This window comes from Cardiocondyla obscurior, linkage group LG04, assembly GCF_019399895.1.
Source record: "Cardiocondyla obscurior isolate alpha-2009 linkage group LG04, Cobs3.1, whole genome shotgun sequence".
In the NCBI taxonomy this organism is placed as follows: domain Eukaryota; kingdom Metazoa; phylum Arthropoda; class Insecta; order Hymenoptera; family Formicidae; genus Cardiocondyla; species Cardiocondyla obscurior.
In genome coordinates this window covers 4538145-4564284 of record NC_091867.1, presented here as the reverse complement: position 1 = coordinate 4564284, position 26140 = coordinate 4538145, and the positions used below count along the sequence as shown (strand labels likewise).

The 26140-nt window shown below is 34.4% G+C and overlaps 1 protein-coding gene across 14 annotated transcripts in view; it reads right to left on the bottom strand.

The window, feature by feature from the left end:
- The window catches only part of Rg (A kinase anchor protein rugose), a 266288-nt gene that overhangs the window by 61506 nt on the left and 178642 nt on the right, over window positions 1-26140 (bottom strand). For 4 of the 14 annotated variants that reach the window (XM_070656131.1, XM_070656138.1, XM_070656128.1 and 1 more), the window contains exons 3-30: window positions 17373-17499; window positions 17111-17211; window positions 16890-16985; window positions 15966-16087; window positions 15529-15655; window positions 15316-15435; window positions 15082-15228; window positions 14823-14930; window positions 14000-14140; window positions 13690-13835; window positions 13391-13604; window positions 11277-11529; window positions 11042-11184; window positions 10781-10971; window positions 10587-10695; window positions 10429-10510; window positions 10039-10355; window positions 9751-9972; window positions 7658-9488; window positions 7404-7569; window positions 7162-7315; window positions 6895-7074; window positions 5981-6121; window positions 5720-5827; window positions 5460-5631; window positions 2991-3359; window positions 1363-1493; window positions 16-126 (exon numbers count right to left, since the gene is read on the bottom strand). In XM_070656131.1, the coding sequence (XP_070512232.1) occupies window positions 16-126; window positions 1363-1493; window positions 2991-3359; window positions 5460-5631; window positions 5720-5827; window positions 5981-6121; window positions 6895-7074; window positions 7162-7315; window positions 7404-7569; window positions 7658-9488; window positions 9751-9972; window positions 10039-10355; window positions 10429-10510; window positions 10587-10695; window positions 10781-10971; window positions 11042-11184; window positions 11277-11529; window positions 13391-13604; window positions 13690-13835; window positions 14000-14140; window positions 14823-14930; window positions 15082-15228; window positions 15316-15435; window positions 15529-15655; window positions 15966-16087; window positions 16890-16985; window positions 17111-17211; window positions 17373-17499 (6129 nt within the window). Of the gene's footprint in view, window positions 1-15; window positions 127-1362; window positions 1494-2990; window positions 3360-5459; window positions 5632-5719; window positions 5828-5980; window positions 6122-6894; window positions 7075-7161; window positions 7316-7403; window positions 7570-7657; window positions 9489-9750; window positions 9973-10038; window positions 10356-10428; window positions 10511-10586; window positions 10696-10780; window positions 10972-11041; window positions 11185-11276; window positions 11530-13390; window positions 13605-13689; window positions 13836-13999; window positions 14141-14822; window positions 14931-15081; window positions 15229-15315; window positions 15436-15528; window positions 15656-15965; window positions 16088-16889; window positions 16986-17110; window positions 17212-17372; window positions 17500-18613; window positions 19167-26140 lie in introns of those variants that run through there. The other 10 variants (XM_070656134.1, XM_070656139.1, XM_070656132.1 and 7 more) reach the window with 6 other exon arrangements.

The following is a 26140-nucleotide window of genomic DNA, read 5'->3' as shown; positions in this document are numbered from 1 at the left end:
AAGTTAAAGTTTTACCTGTAGATTTCGTGGCAGTGGCTCGGGCCTTGTAGAAGTGCCAAGCGTCGGTTCTGATGAGGTGTAATCCTCGAGAATAGTCCGCGGCCGAGGTACACCACTGTGACCTCCCTTCAGAACCAGTAGTTAGTACGCATAGCAATGCAAGCAGAGGAAGTTAACAATGAGAAAAATTTGAGAGTCAGAGTATCGCATGCTTGATAGAATTACAAATATAAATACAGTGGTTTCTCTTTCGGAAGTGCGATTACGTGTCGGGCTTCTAGGGCTGATTAAGAGTTCGCTCTGATAATGCCAATTCTTTTCCGGAGAATCCGTGACGAGATACAGACGCTAAGTGCGAGAGACAGTTACGAGATCGCAGTTGAACTAATAAAATGGCCGTTACGCTGGTCTACGTAGATGCAGAACATCGATCGGTAAGTAAGTACGAGAACATCAATCGATAAGTGAACACTACATGCGGGGTACTTCAAGAGATCTTTAACTACGATGGGTAATGTCGTCATCTAATTATATTATGGGAAAATTAACTAATAATACTATAATAATTTGAAGATCACACAATGGTGACTGATAATAAAACTCTGTCTAAAATTGTGTTAATTAAAAATTGACATTCAATAAATGTAAGTTTACCTCGTTAGATTTTAATACACGTAATAAATGTAATAAATATGTATATATAAATCTAGTGTACCTATAAACCGGTCTCTGTCGCAATTGCACAATATATATTTAATCCTTTCAGGGAAAAGTTATATAAAATTTGTCTTGTCATCGCACAACGAAAAGTACACGTAATAAATTGATGCAAAGCACTGTGCGGTAGCACAAGTATCGGATCATTACTGCGGTGGATATCCCATAAGATCGTGCGTGAAAAGTGCTAAGGTCTCGCTGCTGTGAAGTATCATTTGAATTCGAGCATAAAGAAGAAGGTACTCAGAGTAGTATTGAAAGAAACGGAGTTAAATTCGAAAGACCCGCTTATCGTACTCGCTACGTAGAGCTGTATAAAGCGACAGACTGAAACACCAAGTCTCCTTGTCTACAGTCTCGATCTATCAAAAATGTGCATGCAGTCTCAATATAAAATTATTGTAACTTCATAGAACCATCTTGTCTTTTTTCTTTTTTTAATACCAATCAAACTATACTGTCACTATTGGATTAAAGTTTTACATGTGACGGACGTTACAAGACTTTTACCTGAGATTTTCGGTACAACTACTTTCGGTGTTCACTTCTTTCAAATATGTTTGGTGGAGGACAAGTGTTCCGTCGCTCTTTTCAGATCATATTCATATTTCAGACAATTGCAATTTCTCTGCGAAGTTAACTTACCTTGGTCGACGGCGGACCGGATGACGTGACGTCGTGATCAGCCAAAATCGAAGAATTGTTCTCGTCGACGATGATGACCTCGTATTCGCCATCGTCTTGAGAGCCTGACTGACTCATTATACCTCCGCTACCTGAAAACATGTGATCAAAATATGATATGAGAAATCGAGAAGTACGAAGATTTTGTTTGCTAAGCCAATTAATATTCATACACATGCGTTCGATAATTTGACAGTATTGATTTCCTTTGTACATGGCGTATAAAGTAATAATTTAATACTTTGAAAATCAGTTTGTTAACGTAGAAAATATAATATAACACCAGAAAATATAACACCAGAGTGTCACATCTATGTACGTTAAAAAATTAAATACAAAACATTCTTCTTGTTTACATTATATAAAGAACTGCGTAAAAATGCTGGAAAATAAGTTATAGCATATAATAGGCGTTTCAATTATTTTATAAGTTATAAGAAACACAAGCTTTCATACATAATTAATTCATAATAAATACATTTAGCGCTTTATAGCAAATATAATATTTGAAAAAATGTTTATTCCAATTTTTAGAAAATAGCTGGTGTTTCTTAAAGATTGTGTCATGTTTCTTAAATAACATAATTGTAGGATAAGGATTAGCTGCATTGATACAATATAAAAAAAAAAAACATCGAGAAAAGTGCGCATGGATTCCTTGGTAATGTTGGCATCGGCAAGCATCGTGCAATTTTCTAATTAATGAATAAATAAAAGTGAGACATAAGAATGATAACATGTGTCATAAAATGAATCACTTACGTGCATATCATATCAATTATATAAAATTTAAAATATATATTTAAATATTACATAATTAATGTATATATTTCATTAACGATTAAAATATGCAATATCAAATTAAATAAAAAAAATTAAATTCAGAAACTATTGTAGTTTAACACCAGTAAATTAATTATCGAATAACGTATTTAGGATTATTTTTGTCCATTGTATTAACTTCTAGAAATGTCTTTGTCATATCATCTCATGCGTGTTTTGGTTTTCATTAATAAAATAATTTCTTACAATTGAAATGCATTTTCTACATGCTGCAAAATAAGACAATTATTAAATTAATTTTTTTATGAAACAATATGCTGCAGGTAACTGCTTGATGTGCTTCAGTGTAACTGCTTCGTGTGTGTGTCATGCAGTGCAAGTTTTGTACAGAAATAAAAATATTAATTAAATGTCATAACTAATAAGTATTTCACTTTAATATCAATATAAAGAGAATGAATAAAAAATAATTATATTCGACATTTTATATATTTAATATTTTAATAAAGAGAGTAAAAAAAGTAAATAAGTTAATAGAATAATTTTCTTTAACTTTTAATTCGTTGTTTAAAACGTATATTAAAAAAAAGTATTTAAAAAATATAATTTGCAGTGTAGAAATTGCATTGATCAACATCATCAAAGATAATGACATCAAGAAAACATCGAAAAAATTGCGCATTGTTCTTGTGATTGACAAGCGTCGTGCAGTTTGCAAGTTAACGGACAAACAAGAGTAATGCGCAACAAATCAGGCCAAAAAAACTCAGGCATTCCGTGAAACAACTTTCGGGTTTTCGAGTTACCTTGCAGACCGACACCGGAGTTTCTATGACAGAGATTTCGGGGCTGATCGATATGCTTTTGAAGCGTATGGTGGTGGTTGTTGTTATTGTGATGATGATAGTGATGATGGCGGTGGTAGTTATGGTTATTTGGATGATGATTGTAGTGATTGTTGTGGTGATTCGGGAGATAATAGTTAGAAGGTGGCTGGCGATTAGAGTGCCTGGCAGCCGGTAGCGGGTGCTGGTGATGGTGCTGGTTAATGTGATGATTGGCATTGGCATTGACATTTGCATTGGCGTTAGGGTGAGATCCTGGGAGGAACTGTGGATACACGTGGTGCGACCACTGTGGAAATAAGGGCCGCCCTCCTCCACCACCATTCCCATCTGCCGAGGAACATTTACCACGTTATCCGATCGTGCGCTATCACTTTTATCGTTCGCGATCCATAACGTATTTTCAACACTGTCTTTCACTCTATACATTAATTTGAGGAAACTATGAACAAGCGATGTCATTAATCTCTCTTCATTTTAAAGCTTTTATTTTTTTAATTATGACTCTGCACTTTGCTCACATTTTCGTAAGAATATAACTACGTGCTCAGTGAAACATATACACTATTTCTTAGCTTGAAAGTTAAAAACTAATCGCAATGTAATAAAAAATGTAATTTTTAATATTTTTAGAGAAGATTTAAAGTGTCAAAAAAGATAACATATGTTTAATTTCTGTCTAAGAATATATGTATAAATATTTATTAGAAATAAACTTGTTTTTCATCTTAAAATCATAAGAAAAGCACATTCGGAAAAGTATTCAGTTTAATTAACATTTATAGAGTGAAAGTCAGTAAATATATCGCTTTAAATATGTATTACTATATAAATCGTAAATAAATTTTAAACAAAGAAAAATTACTATAATAAAAATGATAAAGCATTGCTTACGCAAATTTCATTTCTTATATCATCGTTTGTAACATGTGATCGATAACAATAAGAGTATAACATTCTAAAAGAACTTATTTCGCAAAACTTCTTGGTTTGTTGAACTTTTAAATATTAATTATGTAGTAGTAATCATAAAGAGATATCTGTACTTTTTCAATTTCCCACATAAAGAAGTTTCACATCCAAGAGAATACAACAACAATAATATAACGGCGTAAGTATAACCGTAATGCAAAGAAAGTGCAAACACATTCGGCAAACATCAAAACTCTCACTGTCAGATACATATAAAATGTTTACTTCATACAGTGCAATAACACATGCGTTCTACTTGGTGTCATGTGCTGTTGTCTTATTGTTAGTTGCAGCTACATCGTTTGGTGCACAGTGTTCAACATATTAGCTACATATTTGTAAACTGAAAAGCAGATATGACGTTTGCTGCGGCGACGGCGGATAGCGTACGTGTCCCTAGCGTAATGTTGGGGAGAGAAAGATCGAAAGGAGGGAAAGTAATGAGACATCTTCTCTCGATCTTCTCGCCCACCTCAATCCTCCTCAGGCCGACGCTCTGTGGCATATGTATCAGGTGCTTCGTATAAGACTCAACGCACACCACGTAAGGTCACGTACGCTAGCCACCGTCGCCACAGCAAATGCCATATCTGTCTTTCAGTGTACATATCCTATTTATAACATTCATATTTCATTCATTTACATAGCATTGTTATTGATAGAAAATGTTTTAATCAGTTAATATGATATTCAAAGTTTGAAAAATTGTATAATAATATTTTAGCAGCAATGTTAATTAAAATTTTAATTAAAGTCCAAATTTAATTACATTTAAATAGTAGATACAATTTTTTTCACAAGAAATACATTTAAAATCTTTTTTTCGTACATTTATATAGCTGCAGTCATGCTGCAGCGGAAATAAATCGACAGTTAATTTATAGAGTGAATTGAATTTATCCAGTGTAAGTTTTAAAATGAATATATCTGACACTTAAGAGTTTTGATTAAAAAAAAACTTTTAATTTTTTAAGGGAAGTATTACGCAAATGAGTATTTTACGTGCAAATCATAGTAACGTAAAATTAAATATTTAAATAACTTTTTATAATAATAGATAATTAATTTTAAGTAATACAAATATTAAATAATTGACAAATTTAAAAAAATGTAGATAATATGAATATAAAAAGCACACCATGTTACTGATATAAAATAGTATTCTGATACTGTATTGTATCTTGTATTATCTTCTTCGTAATTTATAAGTTCTTTGCAGAGTGCATACCCAGATAATTTGCAGAAACAATAGTAAAAAAAAAACTAATAACTTTTTGCATAATTATTGCACATAACATTTTGTCGTACAATTATTCGTAAATTTTTACATTATATTTAAATACTCTTATTTCATTAATTAAATGTAAAATTATCTTTATAACGAATCATGTGTATCGATATTTACACAGATTATCTTTTGCATTAATATTAATAACGCCAGTAAGACAACGATCTTACCTGAAGGACTGCCTGGCCTGAGACCAGCACCATTTGTCTGTATCGTTTGCACAGGACTTGGTGGACGTTGAGATATTGGAGGTTCCAATATGTCACGATATTTCGAGACCATCAATACAGAGATGAAGTAAACTATAGCAAGGGACAGAAACTGTGCCTGCTTGGTTTCTTCCTGCAATTGACATATACGTAACTTAATCTCTTATCTCATGTATATAATTATGTTATTTTATCGTTGTTATAAAATATAATATACTTACAACATCTCTGTATATCACAGCTCTTAAACGATTTACGTCCATGTCTTGCAGCAATTTTTCGGGATCCTTTACAGGACTTAACTGATGCGTAAGGTTGTCCACAATGTTCTATAAATAAAAAGTATTTTGGCATATTATAAAATAGTCACAAAAAATATACGTCTTCTTTAGCGAACGGAAATTCAAGACAAGAAATATAAAGTATTGCGCCAGATAGCAATATTACAATCATTTAACTGAGTCCGATCGAATAGAACGTACCTTAGGCGATGTCTGAGCTCCGCGTATTAGTGATTGTATGTGCTGTGATTTATTACTAGTACCAATCTGCCGACCTAACATGCTGTACGATCTGCCACGTTCTTTACACTCTAAGCAGTTTCTAACGGCACATGTACAGACCTATAGAAGCAGTTTATTAGGTAAATACAACAAAAAATGTTGTGTGAATGTACATATTAAATCTTTAACTGGAACATATATCAAGGCTAAGAATTAATCGTGTCTTACTTTTTCGGAACAATTATAAATGATACATATTCGCATGTTTAAAATTTAAAATTCTCTCGATCACTTTGATAAAAAAATGTTCAATTTTCTTTAAATTAAAGATTAAATAACTTTATAAAATATAATTTTTTTCTAATAATTCGTGTAAATTGAGTAAATTTTACATACTACATTTTATATTTTTAATGTGTATTGTATAGTCTGACATGTGCATGCCATAAGTACTATGTATCTGTATTACGTAAGTATATATTTTTACTAATATAAATATAAATAAAAATGAAACACTACTATTGCAATTTTACTTTTTCATATATCACATTAAACTGTTCTATATACGAATTATATTTTTTCTCTTAATTAATTGCACATGTAATACGACACTGCAAAAAGCAAAACTAAAAAAAATCTTTCATATTAATTTTTTTCATATTTTTTCTAAATTGAACATTTGATATAATATATAAATACTATATTCTGATAAGTGCAAATTAAACACACTGTGCACTAATATTTAATATATTTTCCTAAATTGACACAGGATTTGTTAAACTCGTTTATCTATATAAACTGTATAATAATAAAAATTAACTATGTCTAGCTATTCTAACGGAGTTTATTATCTCATTCTGTATCCATAAAATACCTTATATTGCGATACAAACCAGTCGTAAACATTGTCGTAAAATGCCACCGCTTGACATATTTTTCTCAGCCTCCAGTTCTCCAAAGTTTAATGAGCTAGCGAATATAAGTACATCAGCCATGTTGACCAGTCTTTGCAAAAAAGAAACTGCCACTTCGATTGGCATCCCCTGAGTTGGCTCGATTACATCCAGTTCGTTCTACAAAAAAATTCAGGCATTGATTAGAAATGACAATCGTAAAATAATTTTCTTCTTTAATCGTACGTATTAAAATAATTTACATACATTTGGCGAAGTGGCTGACGCTAATAAGGGCAACAAGCCGCCACAAGCTATTATTAGATTGTCGGCTAATTGCGAAATTAGATGGACAGTGTTTACCACGAAAATGGCGTTTTCGCTGCTGTTCACGAAATCCAATACAGACTTCGTTGAATGACTGTAATAAAAAAAAAAAATTATTGTATAATATTCCGATAAAAGTTTAACATAACTTCAAAATTTTTATGCAACATTAGATATTCTACCTTCTCCACACTTGAATATCTGTTTCCAAAGAGAATAGCACATCCGACAGTAATCGTTGATGTATGTATGACCATTTAAATTCCGGTATTCTGAATGGAGGTCGTGTCGGGCCTGGACTGAACATTGGCCGCGTGGAGGGATTTCCTTGCTTCGATCTTTTGGCTTCTATATAAAAGAAAAAAAATGCATAAAAAATACAGACGCAATTTTATTTTTATATTAAAGTAAAACAAAAATTTATTTTTTAACTCACCGAAATGATTAGGATCCACCTGCGTGGACGTAGAGGCACTCCTTGGTCGTTTTTGGGGTGACGATGTTTTTCGTAAGGGCACAGGCAAGGAGGGTGGCTCGTGACTGTTATCGTCCGCGACCGTTTCCGTAGAGACAATCGGCAGGCTGGATCTGCGGTGGGTATCTACGTGATCTGGTGTTAAGTCATTCATTAACGCATTGTCTCTGGCAACCACATTAGAACTAACGATTTGAGGCACACCGTCGGATAAACTTTGAGTTGCATCACAGACCGTAGATATTGTTGGGATTTGCTGCTTAGGATTTGGCACTTGCGTCACATTATCTACAGAACTTTGAACATCGCTATTACTACAAACACTATCTGTAACTTCTACCTCGTCAGTCGTCGCCGGAACGTCTGACTTATTATCACTTACGCTAGTAGAAATAGTGGACGGCTCCCTTGAGTGTTTCTCGTTTACCTTCGCGTCTTCGTTATCATTAATAACAGCACTTTTGTCCTCCGTTAAAGAATCCACGGTGCGTTCGTCACTACTTAACGCATTATTCACTATTACGGGCTCCACCTTTTCGCTTTCTAGATCTACCGCCTTCTCCGTGCAAGCCTCACCGCTTTCTACTATGCTAGTTGAGCAATTAGGATTTTTTACAGTTTCCCCTGCGTCGTTCTCGCCAGTCTCAGCGGTAGTGTCCCTGTCTTCGGAAATGTCTTTTTTTTCAACGGTGTCGTCGTCGGTTTTTTCACCTTCGGACGTTTTGCTTTTTATATCACTCGAGATTTCTTGATTCTCAGTTGGCGTCAAGTACGCCTCTGACGTATCGCTATCAACTACCTCGCGATCGCTCTCTAATTGGAGCTTCTCAATAACTTTAATTGTTAGCGGTTCTCGCGTTTCGTCAGAAGGGACAATTGGCACGGTATCTTCTCTGGTGTTGACATCGGCATCGGCATCAGTATCGGCATCGACATCGGCTTCGACGTCAGCGTCAGCGTCGGCGTCAGCTTTGGCATCGGCATCGGCATCGGCATCGACATCGGCATCGGCATCGGCATCGGCATCGGTATCGGCGTCGGCGTCGGCGTCGGCGTCGGTCTTGACATCGACATCGGCCTCGTCCTTTGAAACAACAGAATTAGCCGCGTTTTCGATTGCTATCGCAGTCTTATCGGAATCTTCGGTGTTGGCCAGTGTATTACTGTCATCAGTCGCAACGTTATTCTCCTCGATAGTTTTATCCTTCACTTCATCGTTTGCAACCGGTGGATTATCTTCAACTTTTTCTACTTCCGTGGAATCCGTGCCAGGAATATTTGTATCTGCCACAGTTTCCTTCGGGTCCTTTAATTTGACAGCTGTCACTTCTATACTTTCCTTACTCTGTTCAGTCGAAGAGGACTCGGAAACAGCAGCTGATTCTTTTTCAAGAACTGTGTCATCTTCTTTTTTCAACGTGTCTTGAACTATCATCGAATCAGGACTGGAACTCTCGATTTTGTGAACTTCACTATAAAAATCGCTAGAGCTCTCAATTGATATCACTTCACTGGTTTCTTGCGTTGTCGGTAATGAAACGGCTTCGCTGTTTGCTTCTTCAAGAATCGTCGGCGTCTCCGTGTGAGTTTCGCGCGCAGTAGTTGGTGTTTCCGGTTTATCGCTTAGTCTGGAGTCTAACGACACTACCTCGCACGATTGCAGTGTATCCAAGGTTTCACTGCGCGACTTTACGATGGCCGGACTACCGTCGCTTTCGGTATTGTCTATTGAATTAAGATCGCAGCTGCAGGATTCTTCTAATCGATCATTTGCCTCGGGTGAATCAAATTCCTGCAATATAATACAAAAAACGTTGTTAAAAAAATTTTGCAATTATAAATTAATAATTTTAAATTACTTAACATTACAGTGACGCGTAAAAAACTTTAATTAATGAATAGATTTTAAGATTCTAATTCGTGATACATTGATAATTGAAATAATCAATTGTGATACATCGAAAATAATATTCGACAAAAAATATTCATCATAATATTCGTATAAATTCTTTTAAATCGTGATCGATGAGTCTGATATTTGTTTTATAACGTACCTTATAATTTCTTTCCAAATGTTGTATCTCGTGATTTTGCTGATTTCCCCACACTGCGGGTCTACTATATCCGTTGCTTCCAGAATGTTGCTGATCCCATCCTGAAATTGTACTGATCGGCCTCTGTTGCCGTAGTTCAGGATCCGTTATGTTATCAGATCTCTGTCGCTCATAATGTTCGTACATTTGAGCAAATTGAAGTTTAAATTCCTCGTACGATACCTACGTACATTAAAAAAAAAAAAAGCATTAAAATAGTTTCGCATCAAAGATTTCTTACCAACTCACCTTAGAGTGCACGATAGCTAACGTGTCAACCCATACGCGCCAGCCACCGTATTCGTGTTTAATTGCATGATGAAGAAGCATGCGAAATAAAGAATACACCATATCGGAGATTTTCTGTTCTTCAGTATTTTTCGGATGAATATAAGCCATTGCAATAAGCCACTCTTGCCATACAGACATTTGCAGAACAGTCCGCCGATTTTCCCGATTATTATTACAGAGTAGCGTCATGTCCGAGAGAAATAGTTTCTTTACTTCCAACAGCTGCTCCGTTTGCTTTGATTGTCGAATTAATGTCGCAACTACCTTGAGAATCACTGAAAGAAATATTGATAAATTAACGCACGTACGACTTTATAATTATAATTCCATTATAAATTTACAACTTACTCGGATTTTCTAAACGGTAGTGAGATTCCGGTTCAGGATGTCTGGCATACAATATTTGTTGACTGATGTGCTCAGTCATAATCTGAAATAAAACATTTTTTATAAAAATTTGTTAAACAAATATTATTTTATTAATTTATAAATAAAAAAAACGGTACCTCGTATAAAACATTGTATGTTGGTAATGAAAGTGTTTCCTCGTTCAGTAAAAGTCTTTCAGCCAATAATGTGTACAAATTATGTGGGCTCATAACGTCGTATTTCCGTCTGTGCGATTAAATAATATTAAGATATATATATTTTTTAAAGATATTTTAATCGTACAAGTTTTATTTATAAAAAGTTTACTTACTTGTGTGTACTGCGACTAAGAAAGAATCCTAACAGTTTTAACGCTTGCAGACGTATCAGTTGGCTTTCAGCTGCCAAAAGTTTGAAAATTGTTCGTACTCCTTGTTTTGCATCGAATGCGGGCACCATCGATGACGGATGTTCCGACATTAACGATATTAGCATTTGTAAAACATCGTGCAAATTTTCATCCTAAAAACAGTCTCAAAAGTTGACGAATGCATTTGTCATTTTATTATTTTGCATTATTATTTAAAGTTACCTCGTGCATCGTCGTTAAATAATTAAGTATGCTTTGTAATTCGTCGTCCTTTACACCATTGCCGATCATTATTAGTTGTTTTAAAAATAATAAAATGTAAGAGCGAATTGTAAGAATATCTTTTTGCTGCGGCCGTGGTCCATCTATAAAAAAAACAAGTTTGCGTATAAAGTGTCACTTTTTATACTATCTGGTTGAATTTATACTGTTAATATTAACTAATTAAATAACGTACCGAGTCCTTTTGGTGTTATTCCACTTTTGGCGCGAGGATTAGCTACCCAGTAATAGTACTTGAGTGTATGTACGGTTTGCAAAACCGTCGATACACGTCTCACATTGGAATAAATTTGCGTGTCGCTAAGAAATTCTGTAGCCAAGTACGAATAAAGCCGTGTTTGTACTGGCGCTGGGGTGTATATCCACAGAGCAGGATTAAAAAGAACGTGATCCAGTAGCTGCCATGTTAGGAATGAAAAATAAAACAACTACATCACCATGGATCTGCCTGTTCTTCGAACACACCAATCTAGCCGACTTATATATTTTTTTTGAGCTATATCTCGATTTGAGTTAAAATGTGTAACTTGTACAATTAACAATTTATTGTCTATTCATAGAGCTCATTTGTTGCATAAATGTACAATTAACAATTTATTGTCTATTCATAGAGCTCATTTGTTGCATAAATATTTTAAATGCCTTTATTTTATTCCTATTTACTTCAATTTAATTAATTAATATGTGTAAATGCAATATTAAAAAACCGTATACAGTAATTTAAAACATTATTCAAAATACAATACATTGTAATTATGATGGCAAAAGTAGTTTTTGTATTAAAAAAAAAAAAAAAAAACACAAAGAAAAAAAACAGTACATATTTTTAAGATAATGATGAAAGCAATAGATAAAATGCAGAATATTACTGTTACAAACAGCAAGAATTATTGTGTGACAATTAAATTTAAATAAAATTATAAAACATGACAAGTGCAAGTAAATATTCGTGCACTTTTATTAACTAAAAATAATCTGAAAATAATCATATATCAATATTAAAAAACGTAAGTTAAAATATACAATGCACATATATTCTGACAATAGAAAAATGCTACTAATTTAATGTAATTAATAATCATATAATTATTTATTGTATTATTAAGATATCGTTTATCCACAAAAAAATGCATCAATTCTGTATTAATACTGTATTAATATTGGTATATTATTCAGATTAAACTGTAAATAAATAAAACATATATTAAATATACGATTAGTATTAAGTAATAGAATTAATTATGCCGCTGGGAAACCTGTGCATAATCGAAAACAATATGCCATGTAACAGGATTTTGATGACAGTGCATTATTAAAAATAGAAAGAACAGAATTTTATGATATAACAGAGATAGACGAAGATTTTTAGCGTCGCAAAATAAGAATTATGAATTTTGATGTAAAAGCGACATACTTTACGAACAAAATACTTTGCGTAGCCACTTCTTTTAAATCAGGAAGCTCAAAAGTCGGTAGATTGCATGCGATCCGAAGTTTTAAAAACACAACAATAATCGAAATAGGTCAATAAACATGCTCACAACGGGCTTGCTGTAAAGCCTTTAACAAAATCTCTCAATGCCACAAAAATGCATATTAAACACATACGCATAACATACACATACAGGATATTTGCAAACGTTTCAGTAGGAGCAATTGCAATGAAAGCATGGAAGTTATTGCATTACATAGCGGAAATGATAACATAAATTGAAGGGATTGATATTGACATTTTAACAAAATTGAACCGAATTGAACATAATCCATGCATGTACAGTAAATGAAATCAAAGATGAAAAGAGATAACTAGATATGCATGAATAAAGGATTTTTAACTTCTTTTTTTTTTAATTTAATCTACGAATGTGTAATTAAACTTAATCTTCTTTTATTTAATTTTAATTTAAATAAAATAAATGTTACTATGTTTAATTCTAAATTTAAAGTAATAAATTTTTTAATCAATAATTTTCTATATTAAATTTTTAATTATTATTTATATTTGATCTAATTTTTATACTTAGCAGAGATTTTTTACTCTCTAATTTTTCTAAATCTAATATATAAGCATTTTACTATCGTCAGCTAAGATAATCGCAAATTACATAAGATATATCAAATTAAAATTTACAGAATTTTACGTAATCTTTTAGCCAAATAAGGTCAATCAAAAACTGCAATTATCTTAACTGCATTTATCAGCTCTCTAGATATATTTATCAATATATTTATCATATTAACATATTTAATTGATTATCGTAAAGTAATAATTTGTCAATAAATCAGTACCTGTTTTAGTAATAAATCGCTGTTTGCGCTAAGACAGGTCACTAAATGCTTCGTGAGTTCCAAGAAGGATGCAAGAACTTCCGTCGTAAGATGATCTCGACTTGCCTTCTGTAGCATAAAACTTATTACCAGAAATCCTCTGTTTTGTACCATATGTTGTTGAACGGTTTGAGAGCTCTCTACCAAGTCGCAAATAAACCCGAGCAATTTCGAACTGAAAAAAAAAGTCGATCTTTTTTGTTAATGCAATCTATTTAAACGCATGGGTTTGCAAAGCAATAACTATTAATAAGCTTTACCATAATGTGGGATCACGCTTAATATCATTCGGCGCTATGCAGTCATAAGGCATATCCAGCTGTGAAAATAATGGGAACAGTACTTGGATACCACCTATCGAGTTCAACGTGCTATGAATGGAGTGTGTTATAACTGCCTTGACATCCTAAAAGCCGAAATAAAAGTTTCTTATCTAACTTATATTTTTATTTTATGCATTGCCTAAAATTTATTCTACCGTCATTATTCACAATAAATAAAAATAAGATGTAATTCTATTTATCTAATGTCGAATCTATCTCTCTATTCAATAACAACAATAAACTATACCTGTAGCATGAGGGCATGCGGAGTATGTACAAAATAAGAGACGTTGCCTTTCGGTGCACTCTGTAGACAAAGCTGCGAATCTGTCGCTACTGGATTGTACATGAACACAATTGCATTCGACAATTTTCCATCATAAAGTACCTGAAATATTACATAAAAAATAATAAATTAACAAAATTATTAATTTCCGCAAATTTTAATACTTATTGTAAATAATTCGTAATGTATCACTGTAACATCAAGGTAAATGCACTACATTAGACAATCTTATTATTCAATATTAATATTTCAAATATTAACTACACAAAATAAATAAATACATGGAAACACATACTCTAAAGCAATAATCAATAATTCTACGGTACTTCATAATTATAATACTACTTACAACCTAACTAAGGATACTGATAAGCATCAAATTAAATTATATAAAAAAATTATATAATATATATATATATATATATATATATAAAGCAATGCTTAAACAAAAATACTTTGTATATTATTAAATTCGTTTTACAACATTCGATAATTAAAAAAGATAAGCATCAAATAAAGAGAAGAATATAGTAAAAAAAATATAATATGCACAAAAATACATATATCACTAATATGATAGATATAATATAAAATTTATAGTCACAACAAATCGACTTTTCCAAAATAAAAATTAAACAAATCGATAAACTCAGCCGCAAGGGCCATCAAGATAGATCAATGATCATAATTGGGTAATTACCTTAGATGAACTCGAACGCAGTAACAGAATAATTAACAAAGTACAAATCATATGTTAACAAAAAAATAAAATCAAAATGCTTACAATTTGCATACTTTGGTCCACCATGCTCGTAGAGAGATCCTGCTCACTCACCCTTTTATGATTGTCGGGCAGATTCAAGTAGCACTCGTTGTCGAAACGAAACTGGCTCTGCGTACGAATTGAAAGAAAGACGATAAATATTTGTTCGCGAATAAAAATATCCGCGTTTAACTAGAGATTTATATGCGCGCGCGTAGATATACACGATATATCTAGCGCACGTAGTTACGGCGAGAGAAAGAGAAAGATTACAGCGTACCTTATATCCTGGACCCAGTCTATGCATCGCGCATATCTGATGCGTCGTCAGAGCTTCGCTGAATAAATATATTGCACTCATTTGTCCGCAAAACACGCGCTCTTCGTCCAGTTCGGGGGTTGCTCCAATGTAACATTTGTCAAAAGGCTGTAAAATAACGTTACCAATTTTTCTTCTTTAAAGTGGCATTGACGAGGAATTATTGGTATATAAAAAATATTCGCGAACACTCACGTCGTTTGTCGAAACGTGCCATGTCATTTCTGTACTCGACGCCAATTGGCCATTGACCAAACATTTAATTTCACTTTTTGTCCACCTATTGTATATATACACTACCGCGATCATATACCACTGTAAAATAAAGGTAATTTTTCTTGTAGAGCATATCTAAAATCTTATATGCATATATACACTAGTTAAAAGAAATATTATTTAATAATGTACCTTTCGTGGTTGAAATTCATATTTGACACAATGTTGGAAGCCCTTGCCCTTTATTTTCATAGAAGTCAGGACTAAGCAGTTGCCTACGAAATGTGCAGAATAGCCTACTCCTTTGCTTGTTTTAAAGCTAAAATAATGAGCAACAATGTTACTTACTACCACCATTCTTTTACTACAATAAAAGAATTAATTAAAAAAATGTGTAGTTTATGTACATATAATTATTCCTGCGAGAATAAAATTAGAGTAAAATGTGAGACGGTTTTAAAATTTAATTTGTTCTTGTTGCAAATGTATGCCAACAGAATCACGTTTAATGAGTTCAATTGGAATACCTGAGTGCTTTTTGTGGTTGAGAAACATAGGTGATTCTTTAAGGTCGTTGCTCTACCTGTAGAGAGTACTTTCGTAAGGGTACTTGATGTGAGAGCACTTACCAGTAGAGGTACGGTTTTTCTCGTTCGATATTAACAGAGTTGATGGGATCTAGACGAAACCATGTGGTAAAGGTAAATCCATTCTCGTGCGGCCACTTCGCAAGTGGCGGTAAAACAATCGCCTATAGAAGATAAAGAAGATGAAAAGATTCTTATCAAATACATATTATGCATAATTTGAACGATTTGCAATATCAAATTTGATATTAATAATTTAATTAATTTTTTATGTTTACGATATTCCGTTGTGTTATTCGTGTTCAATAACGTTTATACACTTTTTTAATAGCTAGTACATTTTAATTTACATTAAAAGTTGCATAGTTTCAATTGTAGTTTTAGTTTCAATTTTTTCTGAAAGTACAATGTAGCTATTACTTTATCATATTTCCATTGACAGAATGTACAATATTTGTCACATTTTACATGGTGAGGTTTACTCTTTAACAAACTGTTTGAAAAATTCCAACAAACTATATAACTGCATAAATAATTTAATTAATAATTATACGTATGTTGTTTCAAAGTGTTGTAATGTTACCACATGTAAAATAAAATCAAAGTTATAACGATGTTTGTTATTGATACAAGTTTTTTTTCAACATAATTCTATGTATAAATGTATTTCCTCACAGATTTTATTCCAAAAAGTTTAGAGAGTAATTAAATTGCTTCAATTTAAATTGAAACACTCTGGCACTCTACAATGAGCGCATTGATTGAATGTATATACGGTAATAACGTTCCGGAAAGTTTCTTACCGTGATTGATTTCGAAAATGTAGCGAGTAGCGGAATCTTGTGACATGGGGTAAATTCTTTTATCGGAACTTTGATCGAGTTTAGAATCGAACGACGTCCTCTGGGATGTCGTAAAGTAAGAAGTATCTGTTCTAAGATAAAGGCGAACAAGAAAAGAACTTACCGACCCCTTCCTGCCAGGGAAACTGAAAAATACGTCGGGCCCATTTCGTTGCGGCATTTGGCGGAGGACGTTTAATAGTTTCGCTGAATGCCGTGGCTATAAAACGTAAATGCTACTTTAGCGATCTCGAGGTATCTAATATATTTACTCAGTGTATCTATTTTTGCCTTATTTCTTTCAGTATATTTTAAAGAATTTAATTAAATTTTAAAAGTTCTTACCCATTTTCCTTTTACGGATTTCATAGCGCCGAACAAAAGTTTTAATTCTTTCACCGTTATGCTGTAGCTTGCTAGCACCCCCAGCATATCGATTAACAAATCTGCCACGACATATAAAAATATTTAACATATTGAAATAAATACATTTATCTACATTATGATGATGATTACATTATGACAAAAACATATAAAAAATTTAATTCCTGTAATTTAATTAATTATTAATGATAATATAAACCTCGTGGCTAAAACGTTTACTTACCGGCCACAACAGTTTCCGCACGAGACAATCGATGCAGAACATGTTCTATGAGACTCACATCCGTGCATGCTTGTAAGTTTCTGACGCTTTTCCTCAGAATTGCAATAAAGACGCTCCATATTTCAGCCTGAAACAAAAAAAGTTGCATATATATTAAACTGATTTAAATTAATTAAAATTAAATATTTTGCATATATGCAGCAGGATGCAAGAAGATTACTCTTTAATATAAATTAAGTTCTGTCCCGTATTTTATTAACTTTCTGGTTTAACATCATCTATTTGATTCGAATCGATTCAATTAATCAGATTGTCTGAATCGAAGACAGAAAATCCAGTGATGTCTTTGTTATAGATAATGCCTTGCCAATTACTGGAAGCAAAAACTACTTAAAGGGGTTCTTCGAGCGGAGTAGTGGTGGTTTTACTCTCACACCGAATAAAGGATAGCTTAATAAAACCGCACGTTCACCCTGTAAAGAAGAAGTTAATGCTCTAAAGAGGTTTTTTGTAAGCCATCGTGAATAATTCACTTAGACACTCCAAACAAAGCAATACGGCAATCGCTGTCCAAGAACCGTGTCATTTAATACAATTAAACACAACTCCCGGCTATTGTAGAAAACTGAGATTAACGCGAGTTCAAGACGCAAGCATTAGCATAGTTTCTCCGTAACTATTTCAATATATGTATAAGCAGCGTTAACCTGCGGGCATGCTTATACAACGCGGATCAGCTTCCAATGACCTTGCAACAGTTCATCCTCAAATTATTATACCGCCGGATAGCCGGACAACCGCGTACAACCGACGCGACGCGAACGCAGACCGTGTACCCAGCCCGCGTAATCCCTTACTGATATGCAAGGTAGGCCACGAAGCGAGATAACTACGGGCGCGGGGTAACCGCCGAATAGCGGAGAAATCCCGAAAATGCCGCTGGAATTCCCCCAGTCGGAATTTCGGCCCCGCGAGCCGGAGTTTTAGCAAGGAGAAGTTATGGGCATTCGGATAATTCCAGAGTAATGATCTCGCGGCTATACACCTTGTCGGCTTACTACATTCGAGTTGCGGATGAATCCGTCCTGCGAACACAAAAAAGTGGCAAAAGAGATAGAGATGAGGGGGCGAGAAAAAGAAAGAGAAAGAGGGAGAGAGAGAGAGAGAGAACGCAAAGAGAAAGCCTCGAGTAATGTCGTAGAAGCTTTCAGCTGTCACTCGACTGTGATAAATTACTCTACCTCGCAAGAGCAGTGGTTAGTCAAGTTGATCTTCGTGCTGGGTACCTCGTCTTCGCGCTAAGGAACGTTGCTTATCTGTCCTCTCTGACTCGACTTCGACCGAGCCTCGATTAAAACTGAGTAACAGTTATTTTCCAATAACCGTTACTCAACTGCTTCCAACTTTTCACTGATCATGCTGCATACATTGCACTTTTGCAAATAACCGGTGCAAGTGGCGTTGGTAGCAGTGAGTATTAATCGTCGATCAGTTTGTTCGGGATTCTGGCACGTAAATGTTGGCAGCAGGTGACAAGGATATCGCGAACTGCCGTGAGCGTCTTTTACGACCACGGATGTTAATATCAGTTTGATGTAACGCCACTTTACGAGAACGCGTTCAGGAAAGAGTATGTTCGCTATCTATTATCGCACACAACGCTTACGTGTTGTACACACATTTATTATTTTTTCTTCTAAACTAAAAATTCACGCTTGTACACTGAAAGGCAGATAAAGCGTTCCCTGCGACGAAGGCGGCTAGCGTACAGCGTATGTGACTTTTTTCGTCTTCATCCCCTCCTTCGGCCGTCGAGAATGGTGGGAGGTAGTGCTGGGTGACGTTCCCCCTCAGTCCTTGGCAACCAGCGCTCCGCGAAATATGTATGCACGCGCTTCGTGTGAGACTCGACGCACACCACGGCAAAATCACGTACACTAGCCACCGTCGCCGAAGTAAATGCCATATCTGCCTTTCAGTGAACATACTTGCGTTCTCTCTCGCTACAACAGAAACTAAAACTCTCAACCTTTCTGTTTTTCGTTGTCGTAAAAATTTCCTTTTACATTCTTATATATTCCCATAAGCTGATATTTGTACTTGTATTTCTTAATAAAAATGTTAAAAATAATGCACAAAAAGTAAAAGTTACAGGTATATAACTTGTAAACGTGGTCTAAAATCGCCTTTTTTCCGTAGTGAAAAAGTAAAATCTTAAAAATTTTAATTGACTGATTCTATTATGTGATTTTCTTTTTTTCAATTTATATGCTTTTATATCAATTAATAAACTGATTATATTTATCGCGCGTAGCAATGTTCGAAGTGTTACTAGCGGGTGGTGCGCCCTGGGAACACAGGACGAAACTAGAGCACGCAACCATCTTGTTTGCGGACCAATAGGAAGACGATACGTAGCCAGTCGCAACGCTTCGTTCTTACAAAGAGTTATCGTCCGATCCTGGTCATAACGGTAGCGCAAGGGATTCAATCGGTGAAGAATCAGGCGTTTTCCCGCATCCTGGCTCCGAGTCTCAGCAAGGTACACGAGTGGACATGGAGAGACGATCGAGGATGAGCACTGACATTAGAAATTGACGTTGGAAGCGACGATCGACGCGGACCGCGGCGCACACGCCACATTCTGTTTGATTCAACTGTGCCAACGTAAGTACTGAACATCATTTCCTCTCGCGGCGCATGCCCGTCGTTTCGCGGAGGCGTAAATCGTGCTCGGGCGTCGAGCTGCGAACCGCGACGTGATAATATACGCACAGGACACCCTGATAAATCACCGAGCGCAGTCTGGCCGAACGAACGTACGCGTCTTCTCGTCCGTCTTTCCCGCCGAGACGGCCCGCGTCTTCCTCTCTCTCTCTCGACTATCGTAATGAAATGACAAATGACTCCGGAAACTCGAGCTGATACACTCGATTTGCTCGTCTATACGCGCCGAGAAATCGGCCGGTCGCTAAATCGTGATAGATGCGAGGGAAGAAAGTACTTTCGTTCAGACGGCAGCGTTAAATAAGTGATATACAGTATATCCGCAGAAACGCAGGCTGGCCGCGAGATTTTTTTTTTTTCAATGTCTCGCCGCAAAACTTTTTTATTCTTCCTATCGATACGCATTTTTGCAGCTACAAACAAAATTCAGAATAAATTGACTCGCTTTTCTTTGATTTACTTTTTGCAGCGCAGTGTAATTAATTTATTCCATTGTGTGTTATTTGTAATTAGCCGACGTGTTTTTCGCTGATGCATAACGTTCTGTTTTAACAATTCAATACACCGTGCTCGTATATTTTCTCGAAAAAAAGCACCAACGTGAATAACCCAGCGCAGTGTAAGGGCAGAAATAAAATTTTAATGCAAGCAACGCGTCATCTCGGCAGCGAGTGCTACATAATAAATTTAATATTGAAATTGTAGTTGCATATTCGTGGATACAATCGTATCAATAGGCAGAATGAACGAAATGCCAAAAATTTAATCATACAAATCGTGCGCCTTATTTTTTTTTTTTTTTTTGCAATATCAAATAAAACAAAAAAACTTCGAAATATGATTATTTAGCCGTAATTCGTGATTGCAATATAATTGCAATTTTCTAAATTAATATCAGCGTCATATTATAAAATATAACGAAGTTAAAAATAAATATTAAAAATATTAAAATATTATGTTTTTAAATAAAAATTAATTTTATTTAAGCAAAAATGTTTGATATAAAAAAATTGTACCATATCGTTTTAAGGATTTAAAGCCTGCCATTAGAAAGTCTACAATATAAAAGCAATCTGTGTATTTAAAAAAAAAATTTAATCACGATATTAAATTATTTCAAAAATTGAATCTTTCTAAAAGATAAAATTTTTAATTAGATTGAAATACATAATTGTATCTTTAAAACATTTAAAACATTGTATTAAACCATGACGCTACTCTATAATTTGAGTAAGTGCAATAATTGCAATCATGAAAGAATAGAATTATATTTTCAAAAATACTTTGCCATATATCACCTGATACACGAAAAAAAATTATTATATACAAAATAATATATTTTATCGAAACAATTTCTAATGTCTGACTAAATGCGCAATTAAACTATTTAAATCTTCACTCAACTCATGAGTATATCTTTTTTATACTTTGTTTTTTAAAGTCTCTTTTATCTTACACGTCTAATTAACCAAATCTTAGTATAACGTTTCAAGTAAGGATATTAATGAACAATATATGAGATATGTGTATTGTGTAAGGTCGCTGGCACAAAGGCAATTAACGGTTTGTGTACACATGTAATCACCCGACCATAATTCGCGTTCTATCAGTGGTATTCGTTGATAGCACTTAAGAGAAAACATAAAGGCAGCTCTATGCGCCGTTTTCCCATGAGCTTCTGCTTCCGCGAATGTTTCAGGCTTGATCCTCGGAGGTTTTCTGGGGGAGGGAAAGCGGGGGGCAAGATAATCCTGCATAATATGGGGGCTTGCGAACCTGTAAAATCCAAGTACCTGGCGCGCTCGTGAATAATTCGCTGCACGCGAGCGTCGTTAAGTTGCAGCATCGGGAATTTAATAACTTCCGTATACAAGAAAAGTTGTTGTCGACGTCAGTAAAGATTCGGGAGAGAAAAACACGTCGAGACAGATTTTCTTTTATAACGCACTCACGTTATATCGAAGTATAATATTTATATAGAAATACCCGGTATTTCTGTTTTTATTCCGGTCAAAAAAAAAAAAACTCTCGTATACCTAACAGAATTATGAAACAATTTTGTTATTGCACGGAAATATAGAAACTAAACTGACTAATAGCACTGACTATTTTCGGGCATTATTCAGGGTGGGTCGTCAATTTCTCACGAAATCTGGTGAGCTATACGCGTCATCGGCATCTTATTATCATTTCTACCCTACTATCGATCTCTCAACGGCACTAATTCTTCCTGAGCCCCCGGAAGAGTCTCGGGAGACTGCTAAAATTAGGTTCCTCCGGCAGGGAGTTTCGTAGAATCGCGCTTCCTGCGGGATCGTTCAATTTCACCGTGGCCATCCATTACGCTACATTAAAACGTACTCGCCGGTTTGGTGCGTACCGTTCAACGATTGTGCCACGCTAAAAGCCACCGGCGTAGCGTGGCTTTTAAAGTTGACTGCCGCGTTGAAAAGACAGGGAGAAAGAGGCGGGAGCCTGTGGTTTTGCACTTCGTCGAGTGTGAAAAACATCCCTCTATTCACTTTTTCATAAGTATACACGCAGAGCTCGCCCTGCTGGTAGGCTAAATTCGGGTTCTAAATAAGATGATAAAGTTGAAACGGTTTCCGAGTAATAATATTCATCTTAGTTAAAGAGCAACTCTGAATTTACCAAAGGTTCAACGAACATGAAAAAAAGTTTTCCATTTTTCTTGGCTGTAAAAATGTCTTTTTTTTTTTTACTTTATTACTTTATTATAATAGTGAAATCAGTGAAGGGAAAGAAACGAAAGTATTCACAATGGACTTAAGAATAACACAGAGTTGGAGTTGGTAGGTACGTTAAAGGGCAAGATCGAGTTTGAAGCATTTGTGCCGACACTAATTAATTCGTTATAGAATCAATAAAGCTTTTTGTCCAGGATTCGTTCCATTTGCACGGCATTTCGTGCCGTTCCGAGTTTTAATCCGTTTTTTCTTCTTCGTTTCATTCTTTTTCACTCTGCCGAGCGTCATTTCGTAGTTAAATTGCAGATTACTCGAAGATAAACGATGACAAATCAATAGTTGTATCATTATGCTTCTCGTTATTGGATTTCTTGGATCACGGACTATCGCATTGCTATTGTTATGCTTTCATTTATTCAGATTTTCCCTCGAGTGCAAGTTAAAAATTCTGAAGTTTATTGCGTAAATGAGATTTAAGGAATAAGTACAAAAATAACATTTTATCTTGTTTCAATATTATTATTTCCATTTTCATGAAACTTCAATTATCTTTTGATTACACTCGATTATCTTTGACAGTTTATAATATTATCTTTTTGATGGCACGTTAATGACATTGACTAAATATATTTTCTGAAATAAATTATTCTAAATTTATATCTTAACAAGATTTATAGAATATGTAACGAATTTATCTCAATAAGCGATAATTTTAGCGATAATCATAGATAATGATATCGCCTAGTTATATTATTAGATGAGCGGTTAATCACTATCGTTTGGTTAAAATAATTACAAGCTAGATGCAGCTTTTTAAACGTTCAAACTTTACTACATTCAAATTTTAAATTTTAATGCAGTAAGAATAAATGACGGTAATAAATGTAATCAGTTCAGGTTGGGAGCATGTTAAAAGTAATAGTGCGAGCGTGGACTGTTTAAGTGTCGAGCAGAAGTTCCATTTGACGAGAACACGTAAAGTGTTTATGCCGCAAAAAGACCAGCCTGCAATCGCTTCTTTGAATTTCAAGTCTCTCAAAGGGTCAGCTTTCGGTTAGCGGCCAATCCAATTGAATTTGAACCCGTTTAGCATGGGGTTTCTGTCGTGGTATTAGGTTAACCTATTTGGGTCTACTGTATCAAAGGATGGAGAGTACAGTTTCGTGAAAAGAAAAACGACTGAAAGTATCACATCAATTCCCCAGCGTTCATATAACGTTTGAAGTCATTTGAAAATCGATACCGACAAATTGGCATATCCTGCACGATTGACACAAGTAATTATTTGTATACATTATTTTACATTTAATCGAATAGCAATTAATTGATAAACTAAAGTTAATATTTGTAACATTAATTCGTTTCTCTAATTAATTTCCTTTTTTTAAATAATGTATATAATTCTTATTACTGGTGGTTTATATTCCGCCTCAAAATGTATTAACTTTGTGCAAAAATACGAATTTTTATTCTACGGCTTGGTGAGGTAAAAACATTAAGTCAACGGATCTGAGAAAGAGCAGCGGCTGAAATAAGAAGGGTAAAGTCAGTTCATTTGGAGAAACGGACAAACCATCTCCGATGTTATCTCCGGCTTCGTTCTACGAAATACACTGTCACGGCACGCTTTAACCAACTTTCTGACTTTAATCGACTTCACCGAGACTCTGCGCTTTCCATTTATCGCCGTTCCTTTCTGATGCGCTTGGGGGTTTAAACGAGTGCAAAGCATACGTTTTTATTCCTGCCATGTAACTGTCTCATCGTTATGACTTAACGCTCATTACTTCGAATTTTATGATTAGTTAAGAAATACTTGAGGTAAATTGATCTGTCTTGCTCTCTTTGTTGATTTCCACGTGAGTTAAGCTTCAGGACATTGATATTCCGCCCGCATTGTTACATGTTTCCTGACAATGGTGTAGCTATAGTCTGCATTGACCTCGCAATGCACCTTAACACGTAGCGTTTGTATTGCATTGAGATCCACGAAGCGTTAAACGTACAGATTTACGAGTAAAGGCCAAGCGTTTGCGAAGTGCAGTTAAACCTGAGGCCACGGTTTCCCCACAGTTGACAACTATTGTAGATTAAGTACAATAAAACGATTTTCTTCGTTGCTGAGATAAATCTTAAAGATTTTGGTTTACTGAACGGACGCACATCAAGTAAAAAAAGATATCTATCTTTTTATTAAAACTATTGGACGTTTAATTTACATTTTGTAAATTAAAAAAATTTGTTATAGGCATTTTATATTTAACCGCGCCATCATGTGTGATTGTTGCTTTTCAATTATAGTTTATGATCGGGAGAGAAGCGAATATTAGCAATAAGCTGAAACGATATTTTCTCGAAGGTCGATAAAGTACCTAAAAGCTTGAGGAAAAATATTACGTTGGTTGGGGTAAAAAAACAATGTCGGTAAAAGAGAAAATATGTGTAACTAATATTGTGCTAAAATATGGGAGAAAATCTGACGTCGACGAGAATGCATTGCTAATATTATTCTTTATGTAATAAATTGGATTGCATATTAAAATACCAAATTTTTAGCTCTGTTATAAACATAGAAATAAATTCTCGCGGTTATATCCGTTGTGATAAATTGCATTCAATTAATTTTGTTGTAAAGACAATTTAAATTACTTTCGAAATCACAACCGAGTTAATTTATTCGCGGAGTTTGTAATTTATTTTGGGCTTCTTAAAATAAAATCACGATAGTACGGAAAGTAAAAACGGGAACGCGTAACAGAGAAGAACTAGAAGTTCGATTTTCTTGACTGAAGAAATACGATATTTCGTAAGTACATGCAGATGACGGAGTAATACCAGGGGAAATGTGAGGTATTGGTAGCGGAAAATCGGCGCCTCCTTAGTGGCAGCTTTTACTACTTGTAAACATTGACATAAGATTTTACAGATGCGCCGCATCTCACTTTATACATCAACTGCTCTAACGATGATTACATTTCTTTTACGTTTTTTTTTACCACCTCGATTCAGTATTTTAATTATTTTATGATCCATTAAAATAATTTTTATTATCTGTCACAATTTTTTAAATGCTTGCTAAGTAAACCAACTGATTAACAAAAGTTCAACATTTTCAAAAACCGCTTAGCGTACTCTGAAGCTGCCTGTTAGCTTAAATTTTACATTTTTTAATAATAATATTACGTTAATTATATTTTATTTTATTTTTGTTGGTTGATCTGATAATAAATTTGTCATTTCGCTTGTTGTTAGTTTCTGTCATAAAATCTTTTGCGAGTAATTGCGAATAGGTCAAATGCTGTGGATGGAAAAAGTACCGGTCGCGTTTCTGCC